At 40.6% G+C, this 27,487-nt stretch overlaps 2 protein-coding genes and 1 long non-coding RNA gene across 5 annotated transcripts; all 3 read left to right on the top strand.

The window, feature by feature from the left end:
• The first annotated feature begins 238 nt into the window (after positions 1-238).
• LOC108416168 (C-C motif chemokine 13-like) lies at positions 239-13,820 on the top strand. 2 transcript variants are annotated; one of them, XM_037544813.1, is made up of 8 exons: positions 239-339; positions 3,860-3,980; positions 5,904-6,015; positions 6,254-6,345; positions 7,391-7,502; positions 7,741-7,788; positions 13,049-13,127; positions 13,366-13,820. In XM_037544813.1, the coding sequence occupies exons 2-7, from the start codon at positions 3,905-3,907 to the stop codon at positions 13,089-13,091; spliced, it is 483 nt and encodes a 160-aa protein (XP_037400710.1). In that variant the 5' UTR covers positions 239-339; positions 3,860-3,904; the 3' UTR covers positions 13,092-13,127; positions 13,366-13,820. The 2 variants fall into 2 exon arrangements, with proteins under 2 accessions (XP_037400710.1, XP_037400712.1); XM_037544815.1 differs by lacking the exon at positions 239-339 and adding an exon at positions 821-928.
• On the top strand, positions 7,886-10,678 carry LOC119265140. 2 transcript variants are annotated; one of them, XM_037544808.1, is made up of 2 exons: positions 7,886-8,671; positions 8,961-10,678. In XM_037544808.1, the coding sequence occupies exons 1-2, from the start codon at positions 8,596-8,598 to the stop codon at positions 10,286-10,288; spliced, it is 1,404 nt and encodes a 467-aa protein (XP_037400705.1). In that variant the 5' UTR covers positions 7,886-8,595; the 3' UTR covers positions 10,289-10,678. The 2 variants fall into 2 exon arrangements, with proteins under 2 accessions (XP_037400705.1, XP_037400703.1); XM_037544806.1 differs by having other exon boundaries at positions 7,886-8,698.
• Positions 13,821-17,871: 4,051 nt separating the features above from the next.
• On the top strand, positions 17,872-26,467 carry LOC108414803. Its single transcript, XR_005131601.1, has 4 exons — positions 17,872-18,174; positions 22,106-22,226; positions 25,297-25,405; positions 25,644-26,467. It is a non-coding gene; the product is annotated as an uncharacterized LOC108414803 (long non-coding RNA).
• Positions 26,468-27,487: the final 1,020 nt, after the last annotated feature.

The following is a 27,487-nucleotide window of genomic DNA, read 5'->3' as shown; positions in this document are numbered from 1 at the left end:
AGTGGGGGGTCTCATACAGACCCTTACAGTTTAAGAGACTAACACAGATGTTATCGATCTTTTTCAGTTTCCTCTGGTTTTTCAGAACTTCACTTTTCTCTCAACAGCACATCTTCTGACAACTTTCAGTTCAACCCATCATCTTGTTTAGTGCCTAAATGCTGAACAGTGCCGTCCGCACGGTTTGCTTTAGGTTCTGAGAAGAAATGTAAGTAGAAAATGATCATGTGGTTGCAGTTCTGGATTCCTGCCTGTAGGGGGCTCTCGAGTTTATCATTTCTCTCCTGTTTGAGGAGAGTCAAGATTAAACAGTGAAGGCCCGTTGGACACTTTGTGAAGGTAAGAGGTTTTGTTCAGTATCAAGAAAAATATCACTTTTCTAAAAGCCATCTGAGCTTAAATCCTCTCTGAAAGGGTTCTAGATACGTTCAGCAGAAGTGCTGGAGTATCATTACAGTCTCTGTGGAAAGTTATGACCATTATTTTTTCATAAACGGTCACTGTTGGCAGAGATTGTTCATGATAAGAGTGACAGCTCCTCACAGAAACTCTCAACTCTATCTGTACGTCTTTCTCTCAGTTGTTATTTGTTGTTGTTTATTGTCTGTGGCTGATTTCTGATCCAGTTTATCTGCGTATCAGTGGGTTATATAACTCTGTGTGCAGTGTGAGGGTCTGGATCTGACTGTGTGGTGTTTGTTTAGAGACGTTTGAGAAGCTTCTGTTCAGTTCTGTCCATAAACTGTGAGCTGTGAAAGTGAAAGTGACTCTCCAGCAGTTTTTCTTCCCTCTTTTCCTTCCTCAGTGAGGAAAAGAGGAGGAGCTGTAGGCCTGAAATACCTTTGGCAGGATTTCACAGCATTAAAGAGATCATATCCTACATTTATCTTGCATTTTATTTTCCCTCAAGTCCACTTTTAACATTTGTGTGAGTTTTTATATTTAAAGTCATTTCTACATGATTATTCTCCAGCTTCTCTTTATCCCTTAGAATTAAAAAGGTTGTTTTGTTTCTCTTCCTTTAAGAAGGATATATGTAAATGAGCTCTGTTCTGATTGGCTGCCCATTCCAAAAGCAGTCTGGTTTGAAACGCTCCTTATACCTTCAGTGCAAGTGGGCGGGGCTGAACAGGTGGATGTATGTAAATGTTTTGATTGTTGTGACGTCACAATAACAATGAACTTAAGGTGGGATCTTTTTGCAGCTTAGTCTACTAATATGAAGTGTGTCATCTGGGGAGTGAACGATACATTTGAAAGTGTGACAGTGTTTACATACTACATCAAACTCTTTTATTTAAAAAGAAAAAGGGGAAAATTCAGTTTTCTGTAATATAAGTATATGGAGTGTAGTCAGTATAATGTAGCAAGTGATATAGTATCACTACCCACTGTATCATATGGGTGTATAGAGGTGAATGGTAATATCTCCATCAGCTCTGGATCTTGTCTCAGTTAAAGGGGCAGTAGTTGATATATTTGTTTTATTACTAGTGAAAATAAACTGGCCTCCTGCCAGTCAGCTTTACACTGTTTTGTCAACCTAAGATGCAATAAAGTTTCATTTTTTTAAAGAACTACTTTGGAGTGACTAAACTAAGTTGAGAAAAATTTAAGACTGACTTAAAATTTCAAGTTGACCTGACTTTTAATTATTTACAGTCTAGATCAATTAAGATTCAATAAGGTCCAGTTAGAGAAAATGTCCTCAAGTGAAGGTCCAGAACATCATAACGTCTAACTTACATCATGACTCAGTGCCGTATACTGTTTACTGAAGTAGCCTAGCAGGAATATCAACATCTTATACAGTCAACAACTGAATATCAGATCAAATAAAGTCCAGTTCAGGCAGATTTCAACAACATTTACTGTCAGTTTCCTCTTTTTAGATCACGTCATGTGGAATAACTTCCCTCTGACTCACTTTCCTCTCTGACTGCTGTTTCTCTCCTCGTCCCTCCCCTGTGTGGCATCACTCACTCGAGTCTCAGAGCTCATCGTAACGCACAGATCCGACTGGCTGAGTAGCATCACGTGTGATATTTACAATACATGCGATTGGTCTGTGAGTCTCCCAGGCCACTAAAAATACCTTAAAGGCTAGAAAGGTTACGTTAATTAAAATAGGACCACCCAATCAAAATTGAAATTCCATAAATGGCAATTAAATCAAAGCTGGAGCCAGGTAGCCAGCTGACTGGCAGGGCTCTATCTGATAAGCCCTGCATGTAGTAAAGAATAGAGTTCCGTATCTCAGTGACCAGTTGACCAGTGCGTTAAATTAAATGTTGTGCTCTAACCAATTAACAACCACCTCTGAGTTCACACTACAGGTAAAGTGGTCGAAATCTGAACTCTTTCTTCATACGTCACACAGATTTACAGTTTTTATGTGATGGTGTGAACATTAAAACACACTGAATGTGACCATTTTAATTCACATTTAGGCCTCTTTCGTGTGTAGTACTCAAATCTGATGTGTATCTGATATGCAGCGATGTGACCTCTATCTAAACAGCCAAACCAGAATTAATGCAACTTTTACATCAGTCCAACTCAATCTTCATCACAATTTCACACATGTGGGAACTGGTGGCACCTTCTAACGAGAGAAACCAATTTACCAGCTTTTCTCTTTATCTGTTATGAACAGCTGGATTTGTACTCCCTTCACATCAGGTAAAAAAGACAAATAAAAAATGATAGAAAAAGCTGATATGTTTTACTGTTTGATCAGCTTCACAATTAAAACAAGCACTTTTTTATGCCAATTATCATTAATATAATGAATCCATGTACCTGTTTCTTATTATTGATATGTTTTTTAAAATGACCAAAAAAAAAAAAAAAATTGTATCACTTTTAACAGTTAATGTCACGATTGGCCGTTCCCAGTCCTCCATGTGCTTGTGGTTACCTTTTGGTCTTGTCCATGTGCTTCCTTGTTTTTAACTCTTCCCTGTTCTGCCCCCTTGTTTCTAGGCTCCGCCCTTGATTGTTTTATAATATAATATGTTATAATATATAATATATGAATATACACTCACCACCCACTTTATTAGGTACAGTTGCTTATTAACAGAAATAGCTAATCAGCCAATCACATGGCAGCAACTCAATGCATTGAGGCATGTAGAGGTGGTCAAGACGACTTGCTGAAGTGCAGGCCGAGCATCAGAACGGGGAAGAAAGGGGATTTAAGGGGCTTTGAACGTGGCGTGGTTGTTGGTGCCAGACGGGCTGGTCTGAGTATTTCAGAAACTGCTGATCTACTGTGATTTTCACGCACAACCATCTCTAGGGTTTACAGAGAACGGTCCGAAAAAGAGGAAATATCCAGTGAGCGGTCAGTTGTGTGGACAAAAATGCCTTGTTGATGTGAGAGGTCAGAGGAGAATGGGCAGACTGGTTCCAGATGATAGAAAGGCAACAGGAACTCAAATAACCAACCAAAATCGCCAACATTTCCAACACCTTGTTGAAAGTGAGCCATGAAGATTTAAGGCAGTTCTGAAGACAAAAGGGAGTCCAACCTTTTACTAGCATTACTGTACCTAATAAAGTGGCCGGTGAGTGTATTATTTTTATGCAAATAGAAAAGTTAATATTTTTCAAAAGTTTTTTAACAGATTTATCTTCAAACCTTACTTTGTTGCAGTAATGAGAATGGCTGGGACAGTGTGTGTGAAATGGTACTAAAAACAGAAAACACTGATTAGTGAATTCAGTTTGATCTGCATTAAATAGAAAAGGTTGCTGTTTCCTGTGGAATCCACCTTGAAACTTCACTCAACACCATCCCACCACTTACTTACCTATAAAACCACATGCTGGATGAAATCTCTCTCATTTCCAGCTCTGCTCAGACTGATCATCATCTCCTGGAGCTGAAGCTGCAGCCATGATTGTCCGTCCTCGTTCTCTCCTCCTGGGTCTGCTGGTCATCCTCTACCTTCAGTCTGGTGCAGTGGGACAGAGTAAGTTGAAGTTCACGTTTGAGTTTCTGTCTCCTTCATAGCACAAACTGTCATCTCTGTCTGTTTATTATAACTGGAACTATTACATGTTGAACTGGTCTTTAATTTGCTGTTCTGACTCGATCAGATTATAAACATACGGCACAGGTTTATTATGTGGTGTGTGGATGAACTGATAGACTGTAGCACTGCAGCTTCATTCACAGTGTTAATAAGAAGAGTGAAGTTAGAGACGATCACACCTGCTGTAGCACCATTACACTCACTAACACTGCCTACAGTTCACTACATCGCCTCCTCACTGTTCACTACAGCACCTCCTCACTCTTTACTACAGCACCTCTTCACTCTTTACTACATCGCCTCCTCACTGTTCACTACATCACATCTTCACTCTTTACTACAGCACCTCTTCACTCTTTACTACATCACCTCCTCACTCTTTACTACAGCACCTCTTCACTCTTTACTACAGCACCTCCTCACTCTTAACTACAGCACCTCTTCACTCTTTACTACAGCACCTCCTCACTCTTTACTACAGCACCTCTTCACTCTTCACTACAGCGCCTCCTCACTCTTTACTACAGCACCTCTTCACTCTTTACTACATCACCTCTTCACTACAGCACTGCCTCACTGTTTACTACAGCACCTCTTCACTCTTCACTATATCACATCCTCATTCTTTACTACAGCACCTCTTCACTCTTTACTACATTGCCTCCTCACTCTTCACTACATCACCTCCTCACTCTTTACTACATCACCTCCTCACTCTTTACTACAGCACCTCTTCACTCTTTACTACATCACCTCCTCACTTCTTACTACAGCACTTCCTCACTCTTAAATACATCACCTCTTCACTCTTCACTACAGCAATGCCTCACTCTTTACTACAGCACCTCTTCACTCTTTACTACATCGCCTCCTCACTCTTTACTACATCACCTCCTCACTCTTAACTACAGCGCCTCCTCACTCTTAACTACAGCGCCTCCTCACTCTTAACTACAGCGCCTCCTCACTCTTTACTACAGCACCTCCTCACTCTTTACTACAGCACCTCCTCACTCTTCACTACAGCACCTCTTCACTCTTTACTACAGCACCTCCTCACTATTCACTACAGCACCTCTTCACTCTTCACTGCATCACCTCTTGGGATTGAGGGTTTATTAATGAAGTCAAATACTGTACTACATCACCTCCTCACTCTTTACTACAGCACCTCCTCACTCTTTACTACAGCACCTCCTCACTCTTTACTACAGCACCTGCTCACCCTTTACTACAGCACCTCTTCACTACAGCACCTCTTCACTCTTTACTACATCACCTCCTCACTCTTTACTACAGCACCGCCTCACTCTTTACTACAGCACCGCCTCACTCTTCACTACATCACCTCTTCACTCTTCACTACATCGCCTCTTCACTCTTCACTACATCGCCTCTTCACTCTTCACTACATCGCCTCTTCACTCTTTACTACATCACCTCCTCACTCTTTACTACAGCACCGCCTCACTCTTTACTACAGCACCGCCTCACTCTTCACTACATCACCTCTTCACTCTTCACTACATCGCCTCTTCACTCTTCACTACATCGCCTCTTCACTCTTTCCTACAGCACCTCTTCACTCTTTACTACATCGCCTTCTCACTCTTCACTACATCGCCTTCTCACTCTTCACTACATCGCCTCGTCACTCTTCACTACATCGCCTCGTCACTCTTCACTACATCGCCTCGTCACTCTTTACTACATCGCCTCGTCACTCTTCACTACATCGCCTCGTCACTACATTACCTCCTCACTCTTCACTACAGCACCTCTTCACTCTTCACTACATCATCTCCTCACTCTTCATTACATTCTGCTTCATTTTATTATTTATATTTTTTTCTCACACAGATGTAAATGCACCAAAGAAATGCTGTTTCAGTTTCCATACCAGACCAATCCCAGCAGCTGACATTAGTGATTATGAAGAAACAGACCCACACTGTCCAATAGCTGGAGTGATGTAAGTTCTCACCCCCATCCTTTATTCCTTTATCAATATTGGAATCAGACGAACATTAATACAGTTACTTTAAGCTGCTGTTCTCTATTCACTCTTACTGTTGTCACTTTGACCCACTGCAAACTTTAACACTACTAACCTTTCCTGATATTATACATATTAATCAGATACAGTTTATATGATTATCTATCAGCTCTATTAGACTAAAACACTGATGCTCATCTTTCCTTCACTGCAGTTTTACCACCAAGAAGGGTCCTGTGTGTGCGGACCCCGGCTTTAGGTGGGTGAAGCGAGCCAAGGACATAATCGATCGTCGAACTGTGGAAGGTTCAAACTGAACTCAGCCGAGTGATTAAATCTTCTCTCTATTAATGGGAAACTAACTCCTTTTAATATTCCAGCTCTTTATTACTACAGCAGTGTACTCGTCTCTGATTGGGTGAAGGAATAAAGCTTTTCTGTTTTTTATTAAGTTATCTTTGAACATTAAGTACAGACTGGAGGAATGTGGTGTAGATCAGAATATAATACATGAATCAAATGTATTCAGTGTTTTACATCAGCACGATTTCCTTTCACACTTTAAATGTACAGAAAACATTTACAGATATTTGTATTGGAGTCTGTAATCTGTGGCTGCACAAATGTAATAATGTTTATATAATGATTAAAATATTATAAACTCTACACCAACTTTTATCTTTAGATATTTTGGGATTGAGGGTTTATTAATGAAGTCATATACTGTACTACATCACCTCCTCACTCTTTACTACAGCACCTCCTCACTCTTTACTACAGCACCTCTTCACTCTTTACTACAGCACCTCTTCACTCTTTACTACAGCACCTCCTCACTCTTTACTATAGCACCTCTTCACTCTTTACTACAGCACCTCTTCACTCTTTACTACAGCACCTCCTCACTCTTCACTACAGCACCTCCTCACTCTTTACTACAGCACCTCTTCACTCTTTACTACAGCACCTCTTCACTCTATACTACAGCACCTCCTCACTATTCACTACAGCACCTCCTCACTCTTCACTACAGCACCTCCTCACTCTTTACTACAGCGCCTCTTCACTCTTTACTACAGCACCTCTTCACTCTTTACTACAGCACCTCCTCACTATTCACTACAGCACCTCCTCACTCTTCACTACAGCACCTCCTCACTCTTTACTACAGCACCTCTTCACTCTTCACTGCATCACCTCTTCACTCTTCACTACATCGCCTCCTCACTCTTCACTACATCGCCTCCTCACACTTCACTACATCACCTCCTCACTCTTCACAACATCGCCTCCTCACTCTTCACTACATCACCTCCTCACTCTTCACTACATCGCATTTTTTCTCACACAGATGGAAATGCACCAAAGAAATGCTGTTTCAGTTTCTATACCAGACCAATCCCTGTAGCTGACATTAGTCAGTACGAAGAAACAGACCCACACTGTCCAAGAGATGGAGTGATGTAAGTTCTCACCCCCATCCTTTATTCCTTTATCAATATTGGAATAAGACGAACTTTAATAAAGTTACTTTAAGCTGCTGTTCTCTATTCACTCTTACTGTTGTCACTTTGACCCACTGCAAACTTTAACACTACAAACCTTTCCTGATATTATACATATTAATCAGATACAGTTTATATGATTATCTATCAGCTCTATTAGACTAAAACACTGATGCTCATCTTTGCTTCACTGCAGTTTTACCTACAAGAGGGGTGTTCGTGTGTGTCTGGAACCCGACTTTAGGTGGGTGAAGCGAGCCAAGGACATAACACTATGTAACAATTTTCAAAAAGAATTTTGTTCCCAGTTGTTAAGTGTGTTTTCCTGATTGTTTGTACCCTAAATGAATAGAAAAAAGTTATTATTCCCTGTAAACTTTGCTTTTGTGGTCAGCACAATGATATTTTGAAATTCATCTATTTTTAAGGATATTCGCCATATTTCAAGATACTTAAGAAGCTTCTGGAATTGTGAGAACTATCAAGAAGTTTCTAGAAATGTCCAGAATTATCTAGAACTTTCTGGGACTGTACAGAATTGTAGGTAGCTGTATAACTACAGTTATATAGGGCCACTATAGCCCTTCCTGAGAGACGGAGAGACATGATCTAATTGATTGGGATTGCATAGTAAGTGGGCAACAGCCATCACAGACAAAGGGGAATTGACCTGGACAGACAGGTGTGAATTCATTCTCTATTCAGATTCTGATAACGACAGTATTCACACTTCATCCCACACCCATTACAGGAGGAGCTTAGGAAGGACCACTACTTTCAAATGTATATATTGTGTGTTACTCTGCTACCGGGTGATCAGTCTTGCTCTGCTGAATCCTCAGTACACTCTTGTACTTTGATACTGCATGGAATAAAGATTGACCATTTTTATCGAGTTTGGAGAGACATCCTTTTTCCTTACAGTACACAGCAACTTAGTCAATTTAGATGGCATCAAGAGGTCGCATACATCCGGTAGACGCATTTTGCAATGTATGTGGCCATTTTATAAAGACGAGCGAAAAAGTACTCTGTGGAAGCATCTGCTAAGATGTGTGAGGCCTACAAACCATACTTCGGCATGCCTGTTGGTGACCAAGACAAACCATGGGCTCCTCATTTCACATGTGAGCACTGCAAGAAAACTCTTGAAGGTAAGCGGATAAATGATACTCTCTTAAATAGCAGATTTAAATTTTTATTTAGCAAAATTTTTAAATCAGTTAGTTTAAAAGAGCTTTAATTAACACCATTTCACATGTTGTAGTTAAATATATCAAATATATACAGATATATGTTATTGTTTGATATATAACAGATTTCAAACTGTGTTACTATTGCACATACCACTAGTCATTAGTGTGAAATAGGCCTAAATCAAATTCTCAATCCAAATTTTATTTTGTTTGCTTATAGGTTGGTACAGGGGAGAGAAGAGAGCCATGCATTTTGCTGTCCCAAGAATTTGGCGTGAACCGACTGATCACTCAACAAATTGCTACTTCTGCATGGTGGACCCTTCCAAACGTTGCACTGGCAAAAATGCAACGCCTGTAACGTATCCTGACATTCCTTCATCTATTGCCCCAGTACCACACTGCCCTGAACTTCTGATCAGAGACCTTGGTCTCACCAAGTCCAGCGCTGAGCTTCTGACATCAAGGCTCAAGCAATGGAACTTATTAGATGAAAGCGTCCAAGTCACAGGTCAGAGGAAGCGTCACCAAGTTTTTTCCACCTTCTTCAGTCATCAAGACGGACTGTGCTTCTGCAACAATGTGGCCGGTCTATTCGAGGCTATAGGTATCACCTGTAACCCGAATGAGTGGCGTCTCTTCATAGACAGCTCATGCAAGAGCCTCAAAGCCGTGCTGCTTCACAATGGGAACAAGTACCCATCTCTTCCTGTAGCTCACTCGGTGCACCTGAAAGAGGAATACACCAGTGTCAAGATGTTGCTAGGTGCCTTGAAGTATGATGAGTACGGCTGGGAAGTTATTGGAGATTTCAAAATGGTGTCATTCCTGATGGGCCTTCAAGGTGGTTTTACTAAGTATCCTTGCTTTATTTGCCTTTGGGACAGCCGGGATACTAAAGCACACTACCACAGGCGGGACTGGCCTCAGCGGACAGAGTTCACTGTGGGGAAGAACAATGTAAAGTGGGAGCCACTGGTGGACCCACGCAAGGTGCTGATGCCACCACTACACATCAAGTTGGGGCTCATAAAACAATTTGTCAGGGCTCTAGATAAGGAGTCGAGAGCTTTCAATTACCTCCAAGATCTTTTCCCTAAGCTGTCTGAAGCAAAGATCAAAGCTGGTGTCTTCGTCGGACCACAAATCAAGAAGATCATAGAGTGCAGTGAATTTCCCAAGAAGCTGAATAGGAAGGAGAGAGCGGCTTGGAACAGTTTTGTCGCAGTGGTTCGCGGCTTCCTAGGCAATCATAAAGATGAAAACTATGTACAACTGGTCCAGACTCTGATAAAGAACTATGCTGCAATGGGCTGCAGGATGTCACTCAAAATCCATATCCTTGATGCTCATCTTGATAAGTTCAAAGAGAACATGGGAGCTTATTCAGAGGAGCAAGGCAAGCGCTTCCACCAGGACATTATGAACTTTGAATGCCGTTACCAAGGACAATATAACGAGAACATGATGGGCGACTATATTTGCGGATTGATTCGTGAATCTGATTTGCAGTATAGTCGTAAATCTCGGAAAACCACACACTTCTGAACAGTTTTTGGTAATCTGTGTAAATTTGCAATGCCTATAGTGTTCTTAGTCTGACTGTATAAATGAGAAGATGCAAAATCGTCTTTCTATAATAAAAATTCATAATTTTCGTTGCCGTGGTCACAAAAGTGAAGTTTATGATGAATGTAAGCAATTTTTTATTTGTTTTAGACATAAGCAATTGGAATATAACATTAAAAAGCTGGGAACAAAACTTGTGTTACATAATCGATCGTCAATTTGTGGAAGGTTCAAACTGAACTCAGCCGAGTGATTAAATCTTCTCTCTATTAATGGGAAACTAACTCCTTTTAATATTCCAGCTCTTTATTACTACAGCAGTGTACTCGTCTCTGATTGGGTGAAGGAATAAAGCTTTTCTGTTTTTTATTAAGTTATCTTTGAACATTAAGTACAGACTGGAGGAATGTGGTGTAGATCAGAATATAATACATGAACCAAATGTATTCAGTGTTTTACATCAGCACGATTTCCTTTCACACTTTAAATGTACAGAAAACATTTACAGATATTTGTATTGGAGTCTGTAATCTGTGGCTGCACAAATGTAATAATGTTTATATAATGATTCAAATATTATGAACCCTACACCAACTTTTATCTTTAGATATTTTGGGATTGAGGGTTTATTAATGAAGTCATATACTGTACTACATCACCTCCTCACTCTTTACTACATCACCTCCTCACTCTTTACTACAGCACCTCCTCACTCTTTACTACAGCACCTCCTCACTCTTTACTACAGCACCGACTCACTCTTTACTACATCACCTCTTCACTCTTCACTACAGCACCTCCTCACTCTTCACTACATCACCTCTTCACTCTTTACTACAGCACCTCTTCACTGTTTACTACAGCACCTCCTCACTCTTTACTACATCACCTCCTCACTCTTTACTACAGCACCTCCTCACTCTTTACTACATCACCTCCTCACTCTTTACTACAGCACCTCCTCACTCTTTACTACAGCACCTCCTCACTCTTTACTACAGCACCTCTTCACTCTTCATTACATCACCTCTTCACTCTTTACTACAGCACCGACTCACTCTTTACTACAGCACCTCTTCACTCTTTACTACAGCACCTCTTCACTTTTTACTACAGCACCTCTTCACTCTTCACTACAGCACCTCTTCACTCTTCACTACAGCACCTCTTCACTCTTTACTACAGCACCTCCTCACTCTTCACTACATCACCTCTTCACTCTTCATTACATCACCTCCTCACTCTTTACTACATCACCTCTTCACTCTTCATTACATCACCTCTTCACTCTTTACTACATCACCTCTTCACTCTTCACTACAGCACCTCTTCACTCTTCACTACATCACCTCCTCACTCTTTACTACATCACCTCTTCACTCTTTACTACATCACCTCTTCACTCTTCACTACAGCACCTCTTCACTCTTCACTACATCACGTCCTCACTCTTTACTACAGCACCGACTCACTCTTTACTACAGCACCGACTCACTCTTTACTACATCACCTCTTCACTTTTTACTACAGCACCTCTTCACTCTTCACTACAGCACCTCTTCACTCTTCACTACAGCACCTCTTCACTCTTCACTACATCACCTCCTCACTCTTTACTACATCACCTCCTCACTCTTTACTACAGCACCGCCTCACTCTTTACTACATCACCTCTTCACTTTTTACTACAGCACCTCTTCACTCTTCACTACAGCACCTCTTCACTCTTCACTACAGCACCTCTTCACTCTTCACTACATCACCTCCTCACTCTTTACTACATCACCTCCTCACTCTTTACTACAGCACCGCCTCACTCTTTACTACATCACCTCTTCACTTTTTACTACATCACCTCCTCACTCTTTACTACAGCACCGCCTCACTCTTTACTACATCACCTCTTCACTTTTTACTACAGCACCTCTTCACTCTTCACTACAGCACCTCTTCACTGTTCACTACAGCACCTCTTCACTCTTCACTACATCACCTCCTCACTCTTTACTACATCACCTCCTCACTCTTTACTACAGCACCGCCTCACTCTTTACTACATCACCTCTTCACTTTTTACTACAGCACCTCTTCACTCTTCACTACATCACCTCTTCACTCTTTACTACAGCACCTCCTCACTCTTTACTATAGCACCTCCTCACTCTTTACTACAGCACCTCCTCACTCTTTACTATAGTACCTCTTCACTCTTTACTACAGCACCTCCTCACTCTTTACTACAGCACCTCCTCACTCTTTACTATAGCACCTCCTCACTCTTTACTACAGCACCTCCTCACTCTTTACTACAGCACCTCCTCACTCTTTACTATAGCACCTCTTCACTCTTTACTACAGCACCTCCTCACTCTTTACTACAGCACCTCCTCACTCTTTACTACAGCACCTCTTCACTCTTTACTACAGCACCTCCTCACTCTTTACTACATCACCTCCTCACTCTTCACTACATCACCTCCTCACTCTTTACTACATCATCTCTTCACTCTTCACTACATCACCTCCTCACTCTTTACTACATCACCTCCTCACTCTTTACTACAGCACCGCCTCACTCTTTACTACAGCACCTCTTCACTCTTCACTACATCACCTCCTCACTCTTCACTACATCACCTCCTCACTCTTTACTACAACACCTCACTCTTCACTACAGCATCTCTTCGCTCTTCACTACGTTCTGCTTCATTTTATCATTTATATTTTTTTCTCACACAGATCCAAAATCACCAAAGGAATGCTGATTCTGGTTGATGTATGAAGAAACAAACCCTGACTGTCCAAGAGCTGGAGTGATGTAAGTTCTCACCCCCGTCCTTTATTCCTTTATCAATATTAGAATAAGACAAACTTTAATACAGTTACTTTAAGCTGCTGTTCTCTATTCACTCTTACTGTTGTCACTTTGACCCACTGCAAACTTTAACACTACAAGCCTTTCCTGATATTATACATATTAATCAGATACAGTTTATATGATTATCTATCAGCTCTATTAGACTAAAACACTGATGCTCATCTTTGCTTCACTGCAGTTTCACCACCAAGAGGGGTGTTTGTGTATGTGTGGACCCCAGCTTTAGGTGGGTGAAGCGAGTCATGGACATAATCGATTGTCAATTTGTGGAAGGTTCATCCTGAACTCAGTCGAGTGATTAAATCTTCTCTCTATTAATGGGAAACTAACTCCTTTTAATATTCCAGCTCTTTATTACTACAGCAGTGTACTCGTCTCTGATTGGGTGAAGGAATAAAGCTTTTCTGTTTTTTATTAAGTTATCTTTGAACATTAAGTACAGACTGGAGGAATGTGGTGTAGATCAGAATATAATACATGAATCAAATGTATTCAGTGTTTTACATCAGCACGATTTCCTTTCACACTTTAAATGTACAGAAAACATTTACAGATATTTGTATTGGAGTCTGTAATCTGTGGCTGCACAAATGTAATAATGTTTATATAATGATTAAAATATTATAAACTCTACACCAACTTTTATCTTTAGATATTTTGGGATTGAGGGTTTATTAATGAAGTCCTATACTGTAATTCTCTATTTAGACTAATATAATCAAGTTATTTACCTTCAGATCTGAATATCATTTTTAAAGATGCCGCATTTCTGATGTTCATTTTATCAGAATTTCATTTTTGATGTTCTACAGACTTTCAGTTACTTTAGGATCTGCATTCATCACGTTCATCAATGTTCATCATTCTGGACGCGTCTAACTTTCCTACATTTTTATTTGCAGCTTTTATTTGATGATTTGGAGTCTGTAAAATTGTAAAATATAATTTTTTCTTAACTCTTATGTACTTTTTTCTGTAATAAAGTCATAAAAACATTAAATATGTTACATTTTTGCTTTGTGTTTTCACACAGTAGCTTAATAATCATATTTCAAATTTAAAAGCTCTGTACATCTACAACATGTACATTTTAAAAGATCAATTCTGCTTTTCCCAGTTCAGCTATCAATCACACGAAGGTCGTAGAGACCAGTGTCAATATTTTAACAATACTCAGGTGGTTACCATGGAAATGAGACGTGATGCTAGAACAAAAGGTTTCAGTTTTTCTACTTGCTGTGTGAAAAAGTGCTCGAAACCCAACACATGGTATCGAACTTTGTACTGGATTTACTGTAATATGGATTTCTCATTGTAGCTCTGAGTTCTCTACTTAGCGTGGAGCATCTGTGACTGTGCTTAACACCTACTCTGAGAGTACCTGTGTTGCTCGTGCTTTGTGGATTATTTCGGGATTGTTCTCTGGCTTTTACTGGACTGTTACGGCTGCAACTTCCATTGTGGCCTCATCATGACGGCGAGGAGAACAGGGTGCTCTTTTGGTGAACTTCTTACGTTCCGAAACACACAGTGCAAAACTCCTGCTCCTTTACTGATGCATCGTCACCTTGGGATTTTGCGACGACCTAAATATTGTCATCGGGGTCTTGGTCGGACTTTTAACTATTATCAGCATCCCAACAATATTCCCTCACTCTGGGCATCGTACCACCGTAAATCTTCCCAGGCGACGGCGGGCTCAACTGACCACATAAATAACCTGAACCTATGTTACGTATCTACAACATCTCTACACGCCCCGAGCACTGATCATACTCTTAAATGTGCTCTGTTCAATGTTCGTTCCTTAAATAATAAGGCAACGTTTGTTGCTGATATTATCCTGGAACATGACATTGATCTGCTCTGTCTCACGGAAACCTGGCAGAGGCCTAATGAGTAGTTCTTGCTCAGTCAGACTCTGCCTCCACATGATCAATACGTGGATAAACCTCATTTAACTGGACGAGGTGGAGGACTTGCAGTGGTGTACAGATCTGGCCTTAAAGTTAAAACAGTTTTAATCCTAAATATGACCTCGTTTGAGTGTTTGGCACTGTTGGTCTCTACTGGTAAACCTGTATTGGTTTTGCTTATCTATCATCTAAAGAATTTCTTAGTGTTCTACAGAGCTTTGGTATATCTCAGCATGTTGATTTTCCTACTCATAACAAGGGCCACACCTTGGACATTGTTTGCTCTCTGGGTAAAACCCCTTTTAATGTGAAAGGCATTGATCTGTGTGTATCTGACCATAAAGCTGTGTTCTTTGATTTTTCGCTATCATGTCAACAGCGAGGGCACCGTCAATCACGCCAGTTTACATCCCGGAGCCTTAAAAATATCAGTCCTCCTGCTGTTATGGAGATGCTCAGTCAGAGTCCGGTTTAGATTGTTTAGATCCTGATCTGCTAGTGACCCATTATGACGAAACACTGTCGCATATTTTAAATCATCTGGCACCTCTAAGAACACGCTTGGTCACATTTTCTCAGCCTGCTGCCTGGTGTACCGCTGAGCTACGCAAGCTGAAAGCTGTTGGTCGTGAATGTCTTGCTAACAGAACTGGCCTGACTGTGCGTGCTCTTGCTTACAGTGATCATGTTTTGTTTTATAAGGAAAAACTACAGGAAGCTAAAACACTTTATTATTCTAATGTTATTCATGGTGCCCATGGTAACCCTAGAGCTCAGTCTCTACTAACTCATCTCAAAAATATATTTGGCAAAACTGGTACTGCATTAGCTTGGTTCCAATCATATCTTTCTGGTAGGCAGCAGTTTGTTTCAATGGGAAGTTTTCGATTTGACACATGCTCCTTGTCACATGGTGTCCCCCAGGGCACTGATCTTGGGCCCCTGCTTTTTATTTTGTACATCCTTCCTCTTGGTAACATCATTAGACATCATGGGCTGCAGTTTCACTGTTTTGCCGATGATGTCCACATATACATTTGTACAAAGCCTTCTCACAGCTTGCCACCTAGTGCCTTGCTGAATTGCTTAACCGACGTGAGGGCTTGGCTGGTGGAGAACTTCCTGAGCAGGAATAATAAAAAATCTGAAGCCATCATAATTGCTTCTCCTGCAACAGTCAGGAGGCTTAGTGACACTACTGTCTGTATCCCTGGCTTTGTTGTCTCTACCTCTACACAAGTGAGAAATCTTGCAGTAATTTTTGATTCTACTTTATCATTTGAATCACACATTAACAACACATGTAGGACAGCCTTCTACCATCTTAAAAATATTTCTAGGATTCGCCCTTTCCTCTCTTTCACTGCTGCTGAGACCATAGTCCGTGCATTTATAACTTCCAACTTGACTACTGCAATGCTCTGCTGTCTGGCCTCCCTGCTCGGGCTTTGAGCAGGCTGCAATATGTGCAGAACTCTGCTGCTAGGGTGCTGATCCATACACGATCTTGGGAGCATATTAGTCCAGTCCTTAGTCGTCTCCACTGGCTCCCAGTGAAGTACCGTATACAGTACAAATGACTTGTGTTGGTGTTTAAATCCCTGCATGACCTTGCCCCATCTTACCTAAGAAGTCTGCTTCAATCTTATACTCCAGTGCGGACTCTTCGGTCCTCTAGCCTCCACTTGCTTGAGGTCCCACATTTTAAGCTAAGCACCATTGGTAATCGACTATTCTGTGTCGCGGGTCCAAAGCTGTGGAATGGTCTTCCTGATGAACTGCAAGCTTGTTCATCTGTTGATGTTTTTAAATCCCGACTCGAAACTCATCTTTTTAAACTAGCATATGGTTGATATTATGTGTTTGTGTTTATGGTTATGTATGTATATGATCTTAATTTTTATCTTTTTTTTTCTTCTTTTATTATCTATTGTACAGTGTCCTTCAGTTTCTTGAAAGGCACTTTTAAATAAAAATGTATTATTATTATTATAAAAGCTGCAGTGACAGAACTACTTCACTGTGATATTTTTACTCTGATGTCAGGGCTGCGACTTTAAGATGACTTGATCATATCAAAGATACATGTGTGCTTGTTTTGGAGTGGATGACGGAGTGTATGTACTTTTATTAATATAGTCGTTTCTGGATTCAGTTAGAGAAGTAATCAGTAATCTGTGCCAGAATAAAGCACCTCTCAAGCCAACTTACTGTACTTCACATTGTCCAGTACAGTGTTAGAAACTGTGATCTGTAAATCTATGATAACACTAATTTACTAAAACATGGAAATTTCTGAGTAAGATTAACGAACCAGTGATAAACTTCCATTGTGGTCCTTAAGCAGTCAGCAGGCTACATGCTGGCCTGCTGTTTCTGCACTGAGCACAAGCTAATGCTAACATTAGCTCACCAGCTCTCCATCCTCAGTGAGGTTTCCTTCGAGCTGCGCCGTCACTTCATTTATTCAAATATACAACATGTAGAAAACAAACAGCTCACAGCATAAAGAGCAGAGAACAAAGAAAAGACAGTCGAACTAGAACTGTGATGTGTTCCGTTGCCATGGTAACTTCAGAATCATACTATAGTGATGTCATACACCAATTAAGACAAATTACAGAAACTTCTTATCTTCTTGTCTTTGCTTAAGATCTGACAGGTCCAGATAAGACTGAAGAAGTCTGGAGAAACAGTCTATTGTGAAGAAAAGTGTAGTCATGAGAGTGAGGAACTGAAGTGGGGGGTCTCATACAGACCCTTACAGTTTAAGAGACTAACACAGATGTTATTGATCTTTTTCCTCTGGTTTGTCAGAACTTCACTTTTCTCTCAACAGCACATCTTCTGACAACTTTCAGTTCAACCCATCATCTTGTTTAGTGCATAAATGCTGAACAGTGCCGTCCGCATGGTTTGCTTTAGGTTCTGAGAAGAAATGTAAGTAGAAAATGATCATGTGGTTGCAGTTCTGGATTCCTGCCTGTAGGGGGATCTCATGTTAATCATTTCTCTCCTGTTTGTGGAGAGTCAAGATTAAACAGTGAAGGCCTGTTGGACACTTTGTGAAGGTAAGAGGTTTTGTTCAGTATCAAGAAAAATATCACTTTTCTAAAAGCCATCTGGGCTTAAATCCTCTCTGAAAGGGTTCTAGATACGTTCAGCAGAAGTGCTGGAGTATCATTACAGTCTCTGTGGAAAGTTATGACCATTATTTTTTCATAAACGGTCACTGTTGGCAGAGATTGTTCATGAAAAGAGTGACAGCTCCTCACAGAAACTCTCAACTCTATCTGTACGTCTTTCTCTCAGTTGTTATTTGTTGTTGTTTATTGTCTGTGACTGATTTCTGATCCTGTTTATCTGCGTATCAGTGGGTTATATAACTCTGTGTGCAGTGTGAGGGTCTGGATCTGACTGTGTGGTGTTTGTTCAGAGACGTTTGAGAAGCTTCTGTTCAGTTCTGTCCATAAACTGTGAGCTGTGAAAGTGAAAGTTACTCTCCAGCAGTCTTTCTTCCCTCTTTTCCTTCCTCAGTGAGGAAAAGAGGAGGAGCTGTAGGCCTGAAATACCTTTGGCAGGATTTCACAGCATTAAAGAGATCATATCCTACATTTATCTTATATTTTATTTTCCCTCAAGTCCACTTTTAACATTTGGGCGAGTTTTTATATTTAAAGTCATTTCTACATGATTATTCTCCAGCTTCTCTTTATCCCTTAGAATTAAAAAGGTTGTTTTGTTTCTCTTCCTTTAAGAAGGATATATGTAAATGAGCTCTGTTCTGATTGGCTGCCCATTCCAAAAGCAGTCTGGTTTGAAACACTCCTTATACCTTCAGTGCAAGTGGGCGGGGCTGAACAGGTGGATGTATGTAAATGTGTTGATTGTTGTGACGTCACAATAACAATGAACTTAAGGCAGGATCTTTTTGCAGCTTAGTCTACTAATATGAAGTGTGTCATCTGGGGAGTGAACGATACATTTGAAAGTGTGACAGTGTTTCCATACTACATCAAACTCTTTTATTTAAAAAGAAAAAGGGGAACATTCAGTTTTCTGTAATATAAGTATATGGAGTGTAGTCAGTATAATGTAGCAAGTGATATAGTATCACTACCCACTGTATCATATGGGTGTATAGAGGTGAATGGTAATATCTCCATCAGCTCTGGATCTTGTCTCAGTTAAACGGTCAGTAGTTGATATATTTGTTTTATTACTAGTGAAAATAAACTGGCCTCCTGCCAGTCAGCTTTACACTGTTTTGTCAACCTAAGATGCAATAAAGTTTCATTTTTTTAAAGAACTACTTTGGAGTGACTAAACTAAGTTGAGAAAAATTTAAGACTGACTTAAAATTTCAAGTTGACCTGACTTTTAATTATTTACAGTCTAGATCAATTAAGATTCAATAAGGTCCAGTTAGAGAAAATGTCCTCAAGTGAAGGTCCAGAACATCATAACGTCTAACTTACATCATGACTCAGTGCCGTATACTGTTTACTGAAGTAGCCTAGCAGGAATATCAACATCTTATACAGTGAACAACTGAGTATCAGATCAAATAAAGTCCAGTTCAGGCAGATTTCAACAACATTTACTATCAGTTTCTCTTTTTAAGATCACGTCATGTGGAATAACTTCCCTCTGACTCACTTTCCTCTCTGACTGCTGTTTCTCTCCTCGTCCCTCCCCTCACTCACTCGAGTCTCAGAGCTCATTGTAATGCACAGATCCGATTGGCTGAGTAGCATCACGTGTGATATCTACAATACATGCGATTGGTCTGTGATTCTCCCAGGCCACTAAAAATACCTTAAAGGCTAGAAAAGTTACGTTAATTAAAATAGGACCACCCAATCAAAATTTGAATTCCATAAATGGCAATTAAATCAAAGCTGGAGCCAGGTAGCCAGCTGACTGGCAGGGCTCTATCTGATAAGCCCTTCATGTAGTAAAGAATAGAGTTCCGTATCTCAGTGACCAGAAGACCAGTGCGTTAAATTAAATGTTGTGCTCTAACCAATTAACAACCACTTCTGAGTTCACACTACAGGTAAAGTGGTCGAAATCTGAACTTTTTCTTCATACGTCACACAGATTTACAGTTTTTATGTGATGGTGTGAACATTAAAACACACTGAATGTGACCATTTTAATTCAGATTTAGGCCTCTTTCATGTGTAGTACTCAAAACCGATGTGTATCTGATATGCAGCAATGTGACCTCTATCTAAACAGCCAAACCAGAATTAATGACACTTTTACATCAGTCCAACTCAATATTCATCACAATTTCACACATGTGGGAACTGGTGGCACCTTGTAACGAGAGAAACCAATTTACCAGCTTTTCTCTTCATCTGTTATGAATAGCTGGATTTGTACTCCCTTCACATCAGGTAAAAAAGACAAATAAAAAATGATAGAAAAAGCTGATAATTTTTCTGTTTGATCAGCTTCACAATTAAAACAAGCACTTTTTTATGCCAATTATCATTAATATAATGAATCCACGTACCTGTTTCTTATTATTGACATGTTTTTTTAAACAAGCAAAAAAAAAAAAGTATCACTTTTAACAGTTAATGTCACGATTGGCCCCTCCCAGTCCTCCATGTGCTTGTGGTTACCTTTTGGTCTTGCCCATGTGCTTCCTTGTTTTGATTCTTCCCTGTTCTGCCCCCTTGTTTCTAGGCTCTGCCCTTGATTGTTATATATGTTATAATATATAATATATGAATGTACACTCACCTGCCACTTTATTAGGTATTCAGTTGCTTGTTAACACAAATAGCTAATCAGCCAATCACACGGCAGCAACTCACTGCATTCAGGCGTGTAGAGGTGGTCAAGACAACTTGCTGAAGTGCAGACCGAGCATCAGAATGGGGAAGAAAGGGGATTTAAGTGGCATTGAACGTGGCGTGGTTGTTAGTGCCAGACGGGCCGGTCTGAGTATTTCAGAAACTGCTGATCTGCTGGGATTTTCACACACAACCATCTCTAGGGTTCACAGAGAACGGCCCGAAAAAGAGGAAATATCCAGTGAGCGGTCAGTTGTGTGGACGAAAATGCCTTGTTGATGTGAGAGGTCAGAGGAGAATGGGCAGACTGGTTCCAGATGATAGAAATCAAATCAAATCAAATCAAATTTATTTATATAGCGCTTTTTACAACTGATGTTGTCACAAAGCAGCTTTACAAAAATGGGAATCACAGCACAGAGAATCAGACAAAACACTGAACATAATATACAGAATATACAGAATATACAGAACCCCCGTGAGCGCTGAGGCAAGGAAAAACTCCCTCAGAGCTGGAGGAGGAAGAAACCTCGGGAGGACCAAGACTCACATCTAAAGGGGGGACCAGCCTACCACTGGTCAGACAACTTATAAGTTAAACATTGAAAAGTCAATTTTACATCCACGCAGTTCTAATATATTCAGGTGTGTATAATCAACAGTGGAAACAATTAGAGTTCATATAGATTTGGATGTGATCTGTAGTGGAGAAGCTGCGTTCCAGAAACTTCCATCAGTCTGGTCAATCAGGGGGATAGAAAGGCAACAGGAACCCAAATAACCAACCAAAATCTCTGAGGAACGTTTCCAACAGCTTGTTGAAAGTCTGCCATGAAGAATTAAAGCAGTTCTGAAGGTGAAAGGGAGTCCAACCTTTTACTAGCAAGGCCTAATAAAGTGGCCGGTGAGTGTATTATTTTTATGCAAATAGAAAAGTTAATAATGTTTTCAAAAGTTTTTTAACAGATTTATCTTCAAACCTTACTTTGTTGCAGTAATGAGAATGGCTGGGACAGTGTGTGTGAAATGGTACTAAAAACAGAAAACACTGATTAGTGAATTCAGTTTGATCTGCATTAAATTGAAAAGTTGCTGTTTCCTGTAGAATCAACCTTGAAACTTCACTCAACACCATCCCACCACTTACTTACCTATAAAACCACATGCAGCATGAAATCTCTCTCATTTCCAGCTCTGCTCAGACTGATCATCATCTCCTGGAGCTGATACTGCAGCCATGATCGTCCGTCCTCGTTCTCTCCTCCTGGGTCTGCTGGTCATCCTCTACCTTCAGTCCGGTGCAGTGGGAAACAGTAAGTTGAAGTTCACGTCTGAGTTTCTGTCTCCTTCATAGCACAAACTGTCATCTCTGTCTGTTTATTATAACTGGAACTATTACATGTTGAACTGGTCTTTAATTTGCTGTTCCGACTCGATCAGATTATAAACATACGGCACAAGTTTATTATGTGGTGTGTGGATGAACTGATAGACTGTAGCACTGCAGCTTCATTCACAGTGTTAATAAGAAGAGTAAAGTTAGAGACGATCACACCTGCTGTAGCACCATTACACTCACTAAAACTGTCATCTACAGTTCACTACAGCACCTCCTCACTCTTTACTACAGCACCTCTCCACTCTTTACTACAGCACCTCCTCACTCTTGACTACATCACCTCTTCACTCTTTACTACAGCACCTCCTCACTCTTTACTACAGCACCTCCTCACTCTTTACTACAACACCTCTTCACTCTTCACTACAGCACCTCCTCACTCTTTACTACAGCACCGCCTCACTCTTTACTACAGCACCTCCTCACTCTTTACTACAACACCTCTTCACTCTTCACTACAGCACCTCCTCACTCTTTACTACAGCACCGCCTCACTCTTTACTACAGCACCTCCTCACTCTTTACTACAGCACCTCCTCACTCTTTACTACAGCACCTCTTCACTCTTCACTACAGCACCTCTTCACTCTTCACTACAGCACCGCCACACTCTTTACTACAGCACCTCCTCAGTCTTCACTACAGCACCTCCTCACTCTTTACTACAGCACCTCTTCACTCTTCACTACAGCACCTCCTCACTCTTTACTACAGCACCTCTTCACTCTTCACTACAGCACCTCTTCACTCTTTACTACAGCACCTCTTCACTCTTTACTACAGCACCTCTTCACTCTTCACTACAGCACCTCCTCACTCTTTACTACAACACCTCTTCACTCTTTACTACAGCACCTCCTCACTCTTTACTACAGCACCTCCTCACTCTTTACTACAGCACCTCTTCACTCTTCACTACAGCACCTCCTCACTCTTTACTACAGCACCTCTTCACTCTTTACTACAGCACCTCCTCACTCTTCACTACAGCACCTCTTCACTCTTTACTACAGCACCTCCTCACTCTTTACTACAGCACCTCTTCACTCTTCACTACAGCACCTCATCACTCTTTACTACAACACCTCTTCACTCTTTACTACAGCACCTCTTCACTCTTTACTACAGCACCTCCTCACTCTTTACTACAGCACCTCTTCACTCTTCACTACAGCACCTCCTCACTCTTTACTACAACACCTCTTCACGCTTTACTACAGCACCTCCTCACTCTTTACTACAGCACCTCCTCACTCTTTACTACAACACCTCTTCACTCTTCACTACAGCACCTCCTCACTCTTTACTACAGCACCTCTTCACTCTTTACTACAGCACCTCCTCACTCTTTACTACAGCACCTCTTCACTCTTCACTACAGCACCTCTTCACTCTTTACTACAGCACCTCTTCACTCTTCACTACAGCACCGCCACACTCTTTACTACAGCACCTCCTCAGTCTTCACTACAGCACCTCCTCACTCTTTACTACAGCACCTCTTCACTCTTCACTACAGCACCTCCTCACTCTTTACTACAGCACCTCTTCACTCTTTACTACAGCACCTCCTCACTCTTTACTACAGCACCTCTTCACTCTTCACTACAGCACCTCCTCACTCTTTACTACAGCACCTCCTCACTCTTTACTACAGCACCTCTTCACTCTTCACTACAGCACCTCCTCACTCTTTACTACAGCACCTCTTCACTCTTTACTACAGCACCTCCTCACTCTTCACTACAGCACCTCTTCAATCTTTACTACAGCACCTCCTCACTCTTTACTACAGCACCTCCTCACTCTTCACTACAGCACCTCCTCACTCTTTACTACAACACCTCCTCACTCTTTACTACATCACCTCTTCACTCTTTACTACAGCATCTCTTCACTCTTTACTACATCACCTCTTCACTCTTTACTACAGCACCTCCTCACTCTTTACTACATCACCTCCTCACTCTTCACTACAGCACCTCTTCACTCTTTACTACAGCACCTCCTCACTCTTCACTACAGCACCTTTTCCCTCTTTACTACAGCACCTCCTCACTCTTTACTACATCACCTCTTCACTCTTTACTACAGCACCTCCTCACTCTTTACTACAGCACCTCTTCACTCTTTACTACAGTACCTCTTCACTCTTTACTACAGCACCTCCTCACTCTTTACTACAGCACCTCTTCACTCTTTACTACAGCACCTCCTCACTCTTTACTATATCACCTCTTCACTCTTTACCACAACACCTCCTCACTCTTTACTACATCACCTCCTCACTCTTTACTACAGCACCTCTTCACTCTTTACTACATCACCTCTTCACTCTTTACTACAGCACCTCCTCACTCTTTACTACAGCACCTCCTCACTCTTTACTACATCACCTCTTCACTCTTTACCACAGCACCTCCTCACTCTTCACTACAGCACCTCTTCACTCTTTACTACATCGCCTCCTCACTCTTCACTACAGCACCTCTTCACTCTTCACTACATCGCCTCCTCACTCTTCACTACAGCACCTCTTCACTCTTCACTACATCGCCTCCTCACTCTTTACTACATCGCCTCCTCACTGTTCACTACAGCACCTTTTCACTCTTTACTACAGCACCTCCTCACTCTTCACTACAGCACCTCTTCACTCTTCACTACATCGCCTCCTCACTCTTCAATACAGCACCTCTTCACTCTTTACTACATCGCCTCCTCACTGTTCACTACAGCATCTTTTCACTCTTTACTACAGCACCTCCTCACTCTTCACTACAGCACCTCTTCACTCTTCACTACATCGCCTCCTCACTGTTCACTACAGCATCTTTTCACTCTTTACTACAGCACCTCCTCACTCTTCACTACAGCACCTCTTCACTCTTCACTACATCGCCTCCTCACTGTTCACTACATCACCTCTTCACACTTCATTACGTTCTGCTTCATTTTATTATTTATATTTTTTTCTCACACAGATGGAAATGCACCAAACAAATGTTGTTTCAGTTTCTATACCTCTATACCTCTATTTGTCATTAGTGAGTATGAAGAAACAAGCCAAGACTGTGAAAGAGCTGGAGTGATGTAAGTTCTCACCCCCGTCCTTTATTCCTTTATTAATATTGGAATAAGACGAACTTTAATACAGTTTCTTTAAGCTGCTGTTCTCTATTCACTCTTACTGTTGTCACTTTGACCCACTGCAAACTTTAACACTACAAACCTTTCCTGATATTATACATATTAATCAGATACATTTTATATGATTATCTATCAGCTCTATTAGACTAAAACACTGATGCTCATCTTTCCTTCACTGCAGTTTTACCACCAAGAGGGGTGTTCGTGTGTGTGTGGACCCCGGCTTTAAGTGGGTGAAGCGAGCCATGGACAAAATCGATCGCCAATTTGTGGAATATTCATCCTGAACTCAGCCGAGTGATTAAATCTTCACTCTATTAATGGGAAACTAACTCCTTTTAATATTCCAGCTCTTTATTACTACAGCAGTGCCCTCGTCTCTGATTGGGTGAAGGAATAAAGCTTTTCTGTTTTTTATTAAGTTATCTTTGAACATTAAGTACAGACTGGAGGAATGTGGTGTAGATCAGAATATAATACATGAACCAAATGTATTCAGTGTTTTACATCAGCACGATTTCCTTTCACACTTTAAATGTACAGAAAACATTTACAGATATTTGTATTGGAGTCTGTAATCTGTGGCTGAACAAATGTAATAATGTTTATATAATGATTCAAATATTATAAACTCTACACCAACTTTTATCTTTAGATATTTTGGGATTGAGGGTTTATTAATGAAGTCCTATACTGTAATTCTCTATTTAGACTAATATAATCAAGTTATTTACCTTCAGATCTGAATATCATTTTTAAAGATGCAGCATTTCTGATGTTCATTTTATCAGAATTTTATTCTTGATGTTCTACAGACTTTTAGTTACTTTAGGATCTGCATTCATCACGTTCATCAATGTTCATCATTCTGGACACGTCTAACTTTTCTACATTTTTATTTGCAGCTTCTGTTTGATGATTCAGAGTCTAAAATTGTGAAATATATTTTTTTCTTAACTCTTATGTACTTTTTTCTGTAATAAAGTAATAAAAATATTAAATATTTTCGCTTTGTTTTCACACTGTATTTTAATAATCATGTTTCAAATTTCAAAGCTCTGTACATCTACAACATGTGCATTTTAAAAGATCAATTCTGCTTTTCCCAGTTCAGCTATCAATCACACGAAGGTCGTAGAGACCAGTGTCAATAATTTAACATTTCTCAGGTGGTTACCATGGAAATGAGAAGTGATGCTAGAACAACAGCAGCAGTGACAGAACTACTTCACTGTGATATTTTTACTCTGATGTCAGGGCTGCGACTTTAAGATGACTTGATCATATCAAAGATACATGTGTGCTTGTTTTGGAGTGGATGACGGAGTGTATGTACTTTTATTAATATAGTCGTTTCTGGATTCAGTTAGAGAAGTAATCAGTAATCTGTGCCAGAATAAAGCACCTCTCAAGCCAACTTACTCTACTTCACATTGTCCAGTACAGTGTTAGAAACTGTGGTCTGTAAATCTATGATAACACTAACTTACTAAAACTTTGAAAACATGGAAATTTCTGAGTAACATTAACGAACCAGTGATAAACGTCCACTGGCGACCTGTCCAGGGTGTGTCCTGCCTTCCACCTGATGACCGCTGGGATAGGCTCCAGCACCCACCCCTGCAACCCTGAGGGAGAAGCGGCTTAGAAAATGGATGTATAGATGGATGGATGGATGATAAACATCCATCGTGGTCCTTAAGCAGTCAGCGGGCTACATGCTGGCCTGCTGTTTCTGCACTGAGCACAAGCTAATGCTAACATTAGCTCACCAGCTCTCCATCCTCAGTGAGGTTTCCTTCGAGCTGCGCCGTCACTTCATTTATTCAAATATACAACATGTAGAAAACAAACAGCTCACAACATAAAGAGCAGAGAACAAAGAAAAGACAGTCGACCTAGAACTGTGATGCGTTCCGTTGCCATGGTAACTTCAGAACCATACTATAGTGATGTCATACACCAATTAAGACAAATTACAGAAACTTCTTATCTTCTTGTCTTTGCTTAAGATCTGACAGGTCC

Source organism: Pygocentrus nattereri, chromosome 2 (genome assembly GCF_015220715.1).
Source record: "Pygocentrus nattereri isolate fPygNat1 chromosome 2, fPygNat1.pri, whole genome shotgun sequence".
Classification (NCBI taxonomy): Eukaryota; Metazoa; Chordata; class Actinopteri; order Characiformes; family Serrasalmidae; genus Pygocentrus; species Pygocentrus nattereri.
The sequence above is the reverse complement of the archived record's forward strand: the minus strand, read 5'-3'. Positions and strand labels throughout refer to the sequence as shown.